This window comes from Vombatus ursinus, unplaced genomic scaffold (genome assembly GCF_900497805.2).
Source record: "Vombatus ursinus unplaced genomic scaffold, bare-nosed wombat genome assembly UNPS02014787.1, whole genome shotgun sequence".
In the NCBI taxonomy this organism is placed as follows: Eukaryota; Metazoa; Chordata; class Mammalia; order Diprotodontia; family Vombatidae; genus Vombatus; species Vombatus ursinus.
The window spans coordinates 5,728,112-5,741,633 of NW_020954565.1; the positions used below are offsets into that span (position 1 = coordinate 5,728,112).

General features: G+C 35.3%; 1 protein-coding gene across 3 annotated transcripts in view; it reads right to left on the reverse strand.

Annotated features, from left to right (window-relative positions):
• Positions 1–6,857: 6,857 nt before the first annotated feature.
• The window catches only part of OLFM3 (olfactomedin 3), a 66,674-nt gene continuing 60,009 nt past the window's right edge, over positions 6,858–13,522 (reverse strand). For all 3 annotated transcript variants that reach the window (XM_027868274.1, XM_027868275.1, XM_027868276.1), the window contains 2 exons: positions 9,977–10,083; positions 6,858–7,535 (listed from right to left, as the gene is read on the reverse strand). In XM_027868274.1, coding sequence (XP_027724075.1) covers positions 6,858–7,535; positions 9,977–10,083 — 785 coding nt within the window. The remainder of the gene's footprint in view (positions 7,536–9,976; positions 10,084–13,522) is intronic.

Genomic DNA, 13,522 nt, shown 5'->3' on the forward strand with positions numbered 1-13,522 from the left:
AGCTAGGAAACTAGACCACCTCTACCTGCTTCTTAGAGACCCTTAACCAAAGACTTAGGTTGTGCTGACCAGAAACCTGGTCAGATCCGAAGATTGATGCAAGGAGTTTTCTCACAATTGTGAACCTCAAGCAATTCATATGTGTTATCTGAAAACTGGCTCCATATTGATAAATCAGTTACTATTTCCATGTTCCTTTGATTGTTTATAGATACTTGGGGTGAGTGAGATACCTCTTTTTTCTGAATTCGGGGAATTACACCTGTTTGTTCTCCCCCTTCCAACTTTCATCCAATTAGAAATCAGATTACCAAATCTTGTATTGTTTCCTTTTAATTAATTTAATTAATTTCTGACTAATTGTTTTTAATGTATAAAATCTGTGCTCTCTTGTATTCAGGGTCTAGCTCTAAGCTGAGGAAGGGGCCTGGTCCCAATTTGTTAGGCAGTTGCTATGTGTTGCTTAATAAATCAATGTGCTCAGAAGTTCTAACCTTTGTTTCCTCAATCATTTCATCTTTTATCTGCCACAGGCACTAGAGAAGTTTTTTTTTTGTTTGTTTTTGTTTTTTTACTCCATGTTTAAGGTTTATATCATACTGTACCTGCCTAAATAGAATACACATTAATTCAGGACACCTCATTTTGTTGAGTCCCAAACATATTTTGAGTAGTTACTGACCGTAAGAAATTATTACCTACCAAATTTAAGCTGGATGCAGACAAGTGTTAGAAAAAGTGATCATACCACATTTTTTCACTGTGGATATAGCCTATCGAGCTAAATGACATTCAGTACCTCTACGTCTCTATGGAAATGAATATTCCCAAATGTAAGCAGCCAATGATTAACACATTGCATCATCCTGTCTCACCATATTTTTAATTGTTTATCATATAGAATTCAGAATATCCAGAGTTCCAGGAGACTCCCCTCTGTGGCTCTTTCCATGGGCTGCTTAACTGGCTATGATGGAGAAGATAAAATGAGTTCAGTCTATGAGAGTGCTATTAAAACATGCATTAGGAATATTAGATGTACAGTTAACCATGAGAATAAATCAAACATTGCCCCCCCCCCAGAAGTCAGTTGAATATCACTTTTAGATGTTCTGATTTCAAGAATGTCCAGGTCATAAGCAGACAGACTGGAATTCTTTCCCGGGGGGGGGGGTGTCTCTCTCGAGTGACAGAGTTTCAGTTTGACATCAATAACATTCATGTTATGATTCTTGAAAAGATAATTTGATATTTTTGTTTTACAAGGAGGCCAGGGAAGCTTTATTTTAAAACCTAACTTTCAAAGTCGAAAAAACTAACGGGTTTTAGTAGGCAGCAAGGTAATGGAATAGATACAAAATAGAGTTTTCAATCAGGAAAACTTGAGTTCAAATACTGACTCGTGCATTGACTATGTGACCTTGGGAAAGCTACTTAATTAACCTCACTGTTTCTTTATCAGAAAAATGGGGATGATAAATAACATCTATATTACAGGGTGTTTGTGGGTATTAAATGAGTTAGCATATATAAAATGCTTTGCAATTTATAAAGCGATATATGAATGTTACCTATTACCAGCTATTACTATTAATAGTAAGTATCAAACTAACCTTTATTAAAGCTATTTATTTTGAGGGAAGGTAAAAAAGCTTCAAGCTAACATTTTTAAATTGTAAAAGAATCTTCTGGTTAGATCATCTATTTCTATTTTAATAAACTTCTTTTGTAAGTTAAGTGGTTACTTATGACTTTCAGGAGTGTAGAATTTTTACTTAATAAGAAAGAAAGAATGAAGATTGGAAATCTGATTTCACTGTTACAGGGAACTCTTAGATGAGATGATGCCCTATACTGGGTGTCTTCTCTGCAGCTTACAGGCTTAAAGAGTTGCCAATAGCACTGAGTAGTGACTCCATTTCCTCAAGGTCACAAAGATAGTATTTGACAAAAGAGGACCTTGAACCGAAATATTTCTGGCTACTAGGCCAGATCTCTATTACTGCCTCTGGGAAAAGAAACCAGGAAGACATTGTCACCTTTTCCTTTATTTCTAAAAAAATATGGATTCATCATCAAGAATGTCATTGATATTATAATTGAGATAAATTGGATGCTATCTGATTAAATGAACCGTTTGACTTATACAGTTAAGTATGAACTTTGGTATAAAATGTCTTAGGTTATTTTAATTTCTTTGTTTATCTCTTCTCATGTTACTTCTAAGTAATTATCATTTTATTTGCATTTTGGTCTACATGTTGAGAATATATTGCAAGATGAAAATCTATTTCACAGATATCTTTTGTATGAACTGATAAGCCACCAAACACAAAATAGTCATCAGCATCATTATTCTATTATCTCTTGGGAGGCAATGTTAGAATTGGAAACAAGAAGACGTAGGTTTTAATCCCTACCTCTTGCTCTTAATCATTATGTGACCTTGGGTAAAATACATGACCTTTGTGAATCTCAGTTTTCCCAACTATAAAATATGAATAAAAACTTCGGTGCCTATCTCACAAGGTTGTTACAAACCTTAAAATGAATCCTATATATAACATGCTTTGCACACTTTGAGGTATTATATGAAGGACATGATAAGACAGAGAACCAGCCTTGTGGAGTAAGTTCAATTACTGCCTCTGACACATATTGACTATGTAACCCTAGGCAAGTCATTTAACCGTACAGTGCTCTGGGTAATTCTCTACGACTGTAAGTTGCAGAGAAGGTATCAACCTAAATTAATAAAAGAGGTTCCCTCATCCAAGAGTCCTTTACACAGACAGAGATATCAAATGTGCAAGCCTGCATTGCCTACAACACTTGAGAGCTAAAAAGGTAATTGGGAAATATTTAACAAAATAAAAAAAATGTAACAGGATATAAATAATGTTAATATGTGGTTTTATAAGTAAATATGTGGTCCACAGAGATCCTTTTACATGGTCTAGTGGCCCCCATTTCTATTTGAATTTGATACCATTGCTCTATACTAATGAAATCATAGATGAAGTCAATAATAGGCATATAGATACATTTTTTAAATGATCACCTATTAAATAGTGATTGTTATTGTTTCCTAGGCTATGGCTACATACCTCATCTGACTTAGATATTTGCCAGTTATGTAGAAAATTTGATTTATATCAGCAGGGACATCAGTGAAGAGAGAGTTAAAAAGGATTCATTCTAGTCTATGAATTACCTGGTATTGCTGTAATACTGATTAGAGTAGCACAGCAGATCAAGTCGTGAACTTGGAGTCAGGAAGATTGGTGCTCAAATCCTAACTTCTATTGGCTAGGTGGCCATGGGCAAGTCACATAATCTCTTTCAGCTATAAAATGGGGATAATATACAGAGTTATTGGGAAGATCAAATGAAGTAATCTACCTATCCATCTAAAGATAGATGTAAAATGCTTTACAAACCTTAAAGTGTCATATAAATGTTTGGTATTGTTAAATATCCATTTCCATCAGTTCAGCTTTCAGAAATGTGAAATCGGTCTCTATAAAGTGTATTCCCTTGGTGGAAAGTTTGAGAGTACCAGGTTTTTGGGTAAGTTGCTTTTCATCTCAGATACTATCATGATAATCATTGAAGAAAAAAGTGAATTTCTATTTATGCTTAATACAAATCACACAAAAGCTCATGCTATCCCCACTCAATGTAACAATGAAGAAATTTAAATTGAGATCCTAAAGTGTTTTAAGAACTGTGCACCTGGCAAATAAACTGCAATCATCTTGAGGTTGAATGTACCACATGATAGCAATTCTGGAAAAGGAAGTGAAGAATCATATATCTAATTGAAGCTACCCACTTAGAAAGCTTTTGTTTTGGGAGTGATGCAGCTTTCTTCTTTCCTCATTACAAAGACTTGCTATCCCAAGTCATCCATATCTGATGATTTTTTTATTGGGCTAAATATAAATGCCTTGGTTGTTTGAATCTTCCGGGATTTTTCAAGTCTTGCTACCAGAGTAACCCATACTATTAAGGATGAATCTTTTGAAAGAGAAGTCACTGATCTTCTCTAGTACAGAGGGAAAAGACAGGTTTTTTTTTTTCAAATACAAGTAATCAGAATTTCCCCAAATTGAAAACTACTGATTTTTTACTGAAATTTATGGTACCCTCATATAAGTATGGATACAATCTTCATTAAAGAATGAAAAACCAGTTGAATATAAGCAGAAAGATTTACACTTGCAATTTCCAATGTCAAAATGTCAATAAATAATGATTTTTCCTGATGAATTTGACTTTAATTTGAGATCTTAACTTTAAACATTAACATTTATGTTTTCAGTACTTTGCATGACTTTCACTATTAGTGTAAATATAGCATTATGTTTATCTGAATCTAGCATATTGTTTATATATACATATATGTGTATGTATATATATATGTGTATATATATATATACATCCATCCATATTCATATACATATATACATACATGCATATATATGTGTGTGTATTTTTTAAAATTACAAAACAAAACACCAAACTAAATACCTTATGTCTGCCATTGGTAATACATGTCAATTTCCCAAAACTGTATCTTTTTGGGGGGGGAGGGGGGCTAGGCAATGGCATTAAGTGACTTGCCCAGGGTCACACAGCTAGTAAGTGGCAAGTGTCTGAGGTCAAATTTGAACTCAGGACCTCCTGACTCCAGGGCTGGCACTCTATCTACTGTACCACCTAGCTGCCCCAAAATGAATGTGGCTTCCTTCATTGTATATTTAATTCACAAGTAGGCTTTTTTCCCCCTAGGCAATTAGGTTTAAGTGAATTAAGTAAGTCAAGTGTCTGGTCTGAGACCGGATTTGAACTCAGGTCCTCCTGACTCCAGGGCTGGTGTTCTATCCACTGAGAAACCTAGCTGCCCCCCAAACTTTATTTTTGAAAATGGGTAATGGTTACAGGGAGGCATGATAGCTTTCTTAAAGTATCTGTAGGGCTGTCACCTAGAGAGAAGATTAGACCTTTTCTACTTGATCCCAGAAGACCGAACTAGGAGTAGTGGAGATTGAAAGAGGATCCTCACAATTAAATCTATCACAAAGTGGAATAAATGACCTTCCTTTGAAAGTAACCACTTCCCACAAAAGGTAGATCATCCACTAAAGGTTAGATGACCATCTATCAGATGTGTTAGAGCAGAGATTCTTATTCAGATATGAACTGGGTAAAATGGGCCCAAAGATTCCTGCTACTTCCAAATTTCTGTGATTCTATGGTCTTCCACTTTGTAGAATTATGGTTAAAATATAATTATCCTGTCAGCTTACATTAATTGCAAGTTCTGAGTTTTAGCATAGGAAAATAGCACTGAAGTTTTTCTCCCGAGAGGGGCAAATTCGTTTAGCAAAGATAATGGCTTATAGAAGATAAGCAGATGCTGCGCTACTCCCCCACTTTCTATTGGAAACCCAGATAATAAGCAAGACTTCAATTTTTGTTTTGTTGTATAGACCTACTGCATGTTTTCCCAATGCTCATAATGTTTCTTGAGAATATTTTGAGAAATTTATGTTGACAATCGTGTTATGTTCCTCCTACAGTATGAGAATCTGAGTATGTGTACTTATCCTCTTGCTCCTGATTGTTAACAGTCAATTAAGGGGTAAAATATTTGACCACAAAGTGTAAACTTTCCTGTTTGCCTGAGATATGGGAAGATTAATTCCAATATATGCTTTGGGGATTCTGCAGACAACTAAAATGACAGGTAGACAATAACTATTGCATCAAACCAGCTATACTGGGCTACTTTTGTCATTCTTACTTGTCAATGATTCATTATACACCTGGAGCGTAAAATTCCTGCTTTGAGATTATCTTTTGTTTTATTTGTGTTTATCATGTATTCCTCCAGTAGAGTGTAAGTTTCTTGAGGGTAGGGGTGGTTTTTCATTTTTGCCTTTCTATCCTTAGTACAGTGCCTTGCATGTGCTACATAGTTAGGTGATGCTTTTTAAATCCATTTGAATTGAAAGGAATTAATAGAAAAGGACTTTTTCCAATTATCTTTTTGAGGTTTACAGTGCTTACAGAAAGGGACCAAGCTGAGAATATAATCCCTTCTTGACTATCCTTCTAAACCCATCCATAGTCATCACTGAGATTCAACTTCAATGTATTTTATAAAAAATAGTACTTAGTTTACTTTCACAGAAGAGAAGAGATACAATTGCACAATGGTGGTTACAATGGTAGAAATACATATTGCCAGTAAAATGTTAGCAAGAGATTTAAAAATGTACTTTACAGCACCGCATCAGAGAATTAGGTAACAGCAAAATGATGGACATTAATTTTCCCAAGTAAACCAGATCCTTGATTTTTTTTGTCTTTTAAGAAATAAATGGGGGAAAGTACTTTTTTCAGTTTCAATTACTACCAAAATATTTCCTGATGTGGAGCAAGAAGTTGACAGATTAAAAAAAGGACAGAAGTTAAAAAAAGACATTCATGCATTTAAGCCACCATTAGTCTCTGACTCAAATATAAGGCAAATCATCAATCTTTTGAAAACTATGACTTTAGTCACTCAAACTCTCTTTAGTGCTTTTTTACACAAGGTCATAATAGACCTTGCAGATCCAATAATTAAGATGCATTTCCAACGAGTCATCTTAGGACAGTCTTGGGTGTTTTTTTTTTTTTTTTTTGATACACTCTATAGTATAAAATGCTTTTTGGCAAATGATGAAAAAAAACACATACTACAGAAAATAAAAAAAAACAACATGAGGTGCTTTAGAGTTTATCACAAATGACACTAAGATAATTGGAAAAATTAAAAATAAAATAAAATAAAAATAAAACAACACTTATGTGTCATCCTCAGTCTTAATGATGTGGAAAAGAGTGACATTGAACAGGACCTGATGTCCATTATTCCAGGCATACAGAGCTCTATCTCTTGCATTGTAGTCAAGCATGGATATATGAAAGTATTGATTATGGAAGGGGATGTCTGTGTACTCATATGTGGAGGTTTTGGTGGAATAAGAGTAATAAACCTTGGCTCCAGTTAAATGGGAGTTGGTGACATATAGGGTCCCACAGATCATAAAGGATTCTCCAGCACTCCTCTTGGGATAGCCAGTACTCCAGCTCTTCATTACCTCCAAGGTATCTTGGTTAAGCTGGCTGATGACGATGTTGCCTGCATTCTGGTTGGTTGCGTATACTGCCCACAGTCCAATCTCATCAGCCATCAGATCGATGTCAGAGAAGCCACCCCATGTGTAAGGGTAGACGTTATGAAAGCCAGCATACTCCAGGCTCCGCTGGGCCAGTACTCTCCCTGTATCGAAGCTGTACTTGATGATGATATTACTCTGATACTTGTTAAAATAGAGGGAACCATTGTAGACTACATGGTTAGTCCCTGCCCATTTGAAAGGGAGATTATATGTCCTTGATTCAGCTCCACTGACAAAGTCCGCAATTGATTTATATTCACGGACAATCTTATTGTTAGTGTAACTATCCATGTACCAAACCTGGAGAGAATAAAAAAAAATAACTTATTTGGATACTCATCACAGAATCTAAAAACATGAAAATCAGGAGATATTAATACAGATTTATATATATGTATATGTATGTGTGTATATGTGTGTATATATGTGTGTATGTACACGTGCACACACACACACACACACACACACATATATATGTGTAAAGATTTTGAAAACTAAATTATTTTCCTGCTTTGATATACTATTTTATTTTCCTCTGGTAGACTATATACTCCTAAAGGGCAAGAAGTATCTTAATTTAGTGTATTCTTGGTATCCAGCTTTGGTATCTGAACAGTAGATGCTTAATAAAATTTGTTGAAATCATTCAATTTAATTATTATGTTATAAGAAAGATCTGAGAGATATTATACCTTAGTAGATAGTCAGCATCAGAGTCAAGAAGACCTGGATTCAAGTCCTGCCTATGACACATTTGGTCATGTGGCCCTGGGTATGACCTTTTAGTGTCTGTCAATTTTCTAAGAAACAGCAGATGATCTACACTGGTATAGAGACTTGTTTCATTAAGTGTTTTTCCTATGCCAATGAAATTACAGTTCTTGACCCTCTTCCAAAAAATAAAATTAAAAGAAGGGTCTAAAGCATTTGCAGACATTTTAGCTACCCCTAAATAAGTGTTGGGAAGGGGAACAAACATGTGTGTCAGATACTGTGCTAATTGTTTTTGCAAATATATTGTTTGAATTGATTGGTTAATAGTAAAAATTTCTCTCCTTTGTTATTGTCATACAGCTCATTATATTGATCTTATAATAATAGATTAGGGCTAGAAAGGACCTCAGGGATCACATAGTCTAGCCTGGGGTGGGAAACCTGTGGCTTTCAGGCCACATGTGGCTTTCTAGGTCCTTGGGTGCAGCCTTTAGACTGAATCCAAGTTTTACAGAACAAATCCTTTTATTAAGGGAATTTGTTCTGTGAAGTTTGGATTCAGTCAAAGGGCCACCCTTGAGGACCTAGAGGGCCACATGAGACCTTGAGGCCACAGGTTCCCCACTCCTGATCTAGCCCATTTATTTTCCAGATAAGTAAGGTAAGGTCTTGGAGATTGGTTTGTTTACAGTCACACAAGCAATACATGGAAGAGATATAACTTGAACCCATGTCCTCTGACTCATACCCTTGCATGTAAAATTATATTCAACATACCTGAGGTGATCATTTTCATTTGCATAATTCAAATGTGTTGACATAGTTGCTGATGATTATGGGGAAAAATTACCTTGAGTGATTTATATTTACTCTAGCTCCTCATCTGGAGCAAGAATCTACATGTTAAAGAAAGGTCTAAGATTTCATGGTCTAAGGACTATTTTTCAAGTATCTTGTTTGCCTTTAGATTATGAATGTATGGAAGCATCACTCTAACACTAACTTTATGGTACATTGGATGAGTTTATTATGAGAAAATGCCTCATAATGATTTCTTTTTTTACCTTTTACTTCAGTAACCAAAACACCTTAGATCGGGTTCCCAAAATGTTAAACTATACTGAATTTGGAAATCCAAATAGCATTTTTCCAAAGTTTCAATGTAGTGATTTGCAATTCCCAATTCATGAAAATATCAGAGGGAAAAACAAGAAGATTTTCAATACTATCTCAAGGTGTCACCTGGAGCATTTCACCTGGCATCCTATCATAGCTTTAGAGCTAGAAGGCACCTTAGAGGTAAGCTAGCCTAGCCCTCTCATTTTATAGGTGAGAAAACATAGGTCTATTGATCTTAAATGACTTGGTCAAGGTCATTCAGATAGTGAGTGGCAGAGCCATTATTCGTACCCAGATGCTCTGATTCCACCTTTATCACTCTTTTCACTATCCCCTTTTCTCATTTGGTGAGTTGCCCATTATCTATTGTCTTGTCATTTCTTCACTGTGTAAGTTCATAGGAGCTTGTAGAATTGCATAAGAGACGAAAAGCTCGAAGAGACCTTAGAAGTCATCCAGTCCAACCTCCTCATTTTATAGATAGGGAAATTGAGGTCCCAATGACTTCCCAAAAGCAAGTGCAGAGGCAGGTTTTGAATCTAGATCCTGACTCTATCTCACTCTCTGCTGCATCAAGCAATCTCTCCTTCAATGAATACATTTTAGAAATATAAATATAAAGAATCTATATAATTTCAATGAATTGTTTCCCAAGATTTTTCATGCAAATAAGACTTAAAAAAACTAGATTCAATGAGATTGAAGATTTCTAGGGAGGAATACTGTACCACACTAATTAGGACATTCTCCATTGGAGTGGCTAGTATCATAAATAATGCAAAATACGTGAAAGAAATAATATATTTCTAAGATGAACTGCATACCCCAGAAGAAAGTTTATATCCTTGTAAAGTTAAAGTGTAAAGAAAACTTTAAAGAAAGGCAAAGGCATTGGGACAATAACATACTCGGTTATTTTTTTCTGATGCTAAAGGATCTGTCATCCAAGCTCCAAACCGGGTTCCAGATGTCTTGACTGTAATAGGACCTGTGATTTTCATCAACTTGCCACATGCTGAAATTAGAAGAACATAAATACATTTCATGGACATGACCAATAATTCACACTCGCATACAGACTAGGAAAAAAAGGAAAATGTCCAGATATAATCATGAGTTTTTCATAGAAATATCATACATGGCAAACACATGGAGCTTTGAGATGGGGAGTTTACATTTTACCATTTTTATCTTTGGGCATTTATATTTTCATTGCTTGAGGAGTTACAAAGTTGACTGTAAGTTGAGAAGACTCGAAAGTAATTTGTCGTGATTTCTGGACAAATAAAAAAAGGAGACTCATGTCGACTCAGCAGCTGTCTCTTCTAATGTGCTTGATTCAAAAAATGCTCTTCAAAAGTAATCTTTTTTTTCTTATTCTTTACCATCCCATTAACCACTGACCACCAGTATAAAAGGTTAAAAAGTCCGCAATGATTCTGTGGTTTTTCTGTTGGCAAATACGCATTTTCTGAGAAGGACATCCCTAAAATAGAATTCTATGCAATTTCCTTTCTAGAGTACCTGAAACAGATGTTAGATTTTTGCAGCATAAAGAAGTCTGAACAGAACAGTACAGAATAAGCAAGAAAACTTTCAAAGTGTAAGACTTGTGGCTTTATAGAGTGCATAACAGTGTATTAGATTGCCAGGAGATGCTAAAAGGTGAAAATGTAATGACTTGACTGGAACTACATGGTATCATTCAGGAAGGAGTTTAAGGAAAAAAAACCCCATCCTTCAAAAATACTGAGGTCTAAGGAAACAACAGCAGTAACAACAACAACAGAAATCCCAAAGTATTTATTGTGAGACTAAAGAGGTGATTTTTAATAAAATCTGTATAGTGAATATATTTATAACCAGTGGTATGTGGCAGTAAATGTAGACTGTTATCTCCTAGGCAATTTAAAATATCTCATTTTTCATTTATTCTCCTGTGCCGTCTTGTCTGCATTTGGCCTCTTTATTGCTTTCTTGTTCTCCTCTCCTTTCATCAAATAATACTACTTTCTTCTTCATTACCATAGCAAAAAGCTTAAATATTTCTCACAATTTGAGAAGTGAAGTAACCAGATTCTAAAAACAAAGGAGGGGAACTAGTTTACTTGCTATGATATATACATCATGGTGTGGAATTTTCCTTCATTGTTTTCCCAAAATAAATCTGTTTATTACTGGAAGAATCTGGATCTGCGAATTCTTCAGTGCTATGTAGAAGTGTTACATCTTTCATAATTCACGCACATACACATACACACACATGTAGAGCAGGAACAAAGGAAACATTTAGAAATAATCATGAGTTTTTCATAGCAAACAGATCAAACATTGAGATGGGGAGTTCAAATTTTAACAGTTTGGGCCTTCGACGTTTATGTTTCATTTGCTCAAGGGGTCACAAAGTTGACTTTCGGTTGGTGTGGATTTTCTCCTCATTGTTTTCCCCAAAGGATCAACTTCTTACTGGAAGAATCTTGAGTTGTGTACATTCCTTGGTGCTATGTAAAAGTGTCATGTTTTTGACCTATTACTTCCATCATAATTGATCAGTTTGGTCATTTCTTGTAACTCAAAATAACCAAACTGAGCTTCTAAAAAGTACTCATCATCCTAATGAAAGAAACTACTTATGTTCACATCTTTTTTAACCAATTTTTTCCTAGTTTCCTTGAACCTGATGTGCTAGGTGAGAGATTCCACGAGAAATGACCATTTCTTCCTTAGAACTCTCCCAAGACTTTGCATTTTTCTTACCATTTATTGTCAACACCAGCTGAGACTTCTTGGCAGATCATTGCTGGGTAGGAAGAGCAGGCCTGAAACAGCTGGTTGCTCACAGCACAAGATGATTGTCTAAATCGTTAGCTATAGCTGCCAGTTTTGCAAAACACCTACAAATCCTACTGATTTCTTATGTTTATATGACTGGTTGAGACTTGCTTGACTGATCTCACTATGTTTCATCCCTCTCCCCACAACACACACATACACACACACACACAAAACACTGCTATTGTTGAATCTCTTACACATAAGTTAAGGCTTTTCTTCTGCACCCCAATTTCACCCAGGTTTTCTTCCCTGTCACTAAGGCCTGATTTCCTGACCAAGATCTGGTTCTGCAGTACTAGTCAATTGAAATAACTTTATGGCCATTAAAACAGGGTATGCTGAGCCAAGGTTTTATATCTATAATTTAAAATTTTTCTATCTGAATTATTTGTGCACACATTTGATTTCCTAGAGAAAGCATGTATTGTGTATCTTTATATCTTTTTGGATGCCTTAGTACTGTGCATCTCCCATAGCAGTTAATAAATGTTAAATTGAGTTGAATAAGGGTAGATTATTAACTTGAGCTATATTAATAATGGTAACAATAGCTGGCATTTATGAAGGGCTTTAAGGTTTGCAAAGTACTTTCATGTACATTATCTCATTTGCACCCCTACAACAGCCCTGTGAGTTAGGTGCTATTATTATTCCCATTATGATTTGTCATATTTTTCAATTAAAAGTCTTTTTTCCTCTCTCTTCCTCTTCTTTCTATGTATTTATCCTGGAGGTTTTGTGCGAGTAAATTTCCTTGTAAATTTTAATAGATAAAATATAAATATTACGATGGAATTCTGAGAAGCAACCAATGGTTCACTCACATATTTATTCATTGAATATAGGGTTTGCCTTCTGATATGCTGTATAGAAAATACTTATTCCTTTTTTTAACCAATGAGTCAGAAGCCTTTGGGTTTGTTCTGTTGTATTTAAACAGTCCAAACTACCTACAACTCTTCAGGATCCATGTCCCAGATGGGGACAGAGCCAAAGCCAGAATATTCTCACTCACTGTCCTTGTGGAGGCTATTTGGAAGTGTGAATCAGATAAGATCCAAGCAATGAATACTATTCCCAGGGATCATGACTATTCAAGCTTCCCTCTGGGGATTTTAAAATGATTTTCTCATTGGAAAGCAATTCTTAGTATGCAATAGCTTGAAATGCTTTATAGAAAGTCATCACATTGACCTCACATGGAGGCTATGTTTTCCTTCCAGACAAATTGAAGTAGAGATCTATTTCAATTGTCTAGATAATCCAGGGACATAAAACACCATCTCTTAAAATATCAAAATAATTGGGTTAATGTGTACTGCCTGACTGTGGCTAATTCAGAAAGTGACTGCAATATTCACTTGAGGAGGGGGAGCAAGGAGGATACTTCCAGTGGTTTCTATCCCTTCCTGTAAGTTGATCTTCAGACTGGTTAAGTAAAACCATAGAACACTCTTTTAATTTATGCCCCCTCCTTTCCTGGTTTTTGAAAATGATTTTAGGTTTGATAATTATAGGTGACAAAATTGCTTTGGCTATTACCCATATCACCTTGCTATCCTTCACTTCATTTTTCATCTTTCTTCTCATATCAGTAGTCTAAAACACAAAACCCTCTT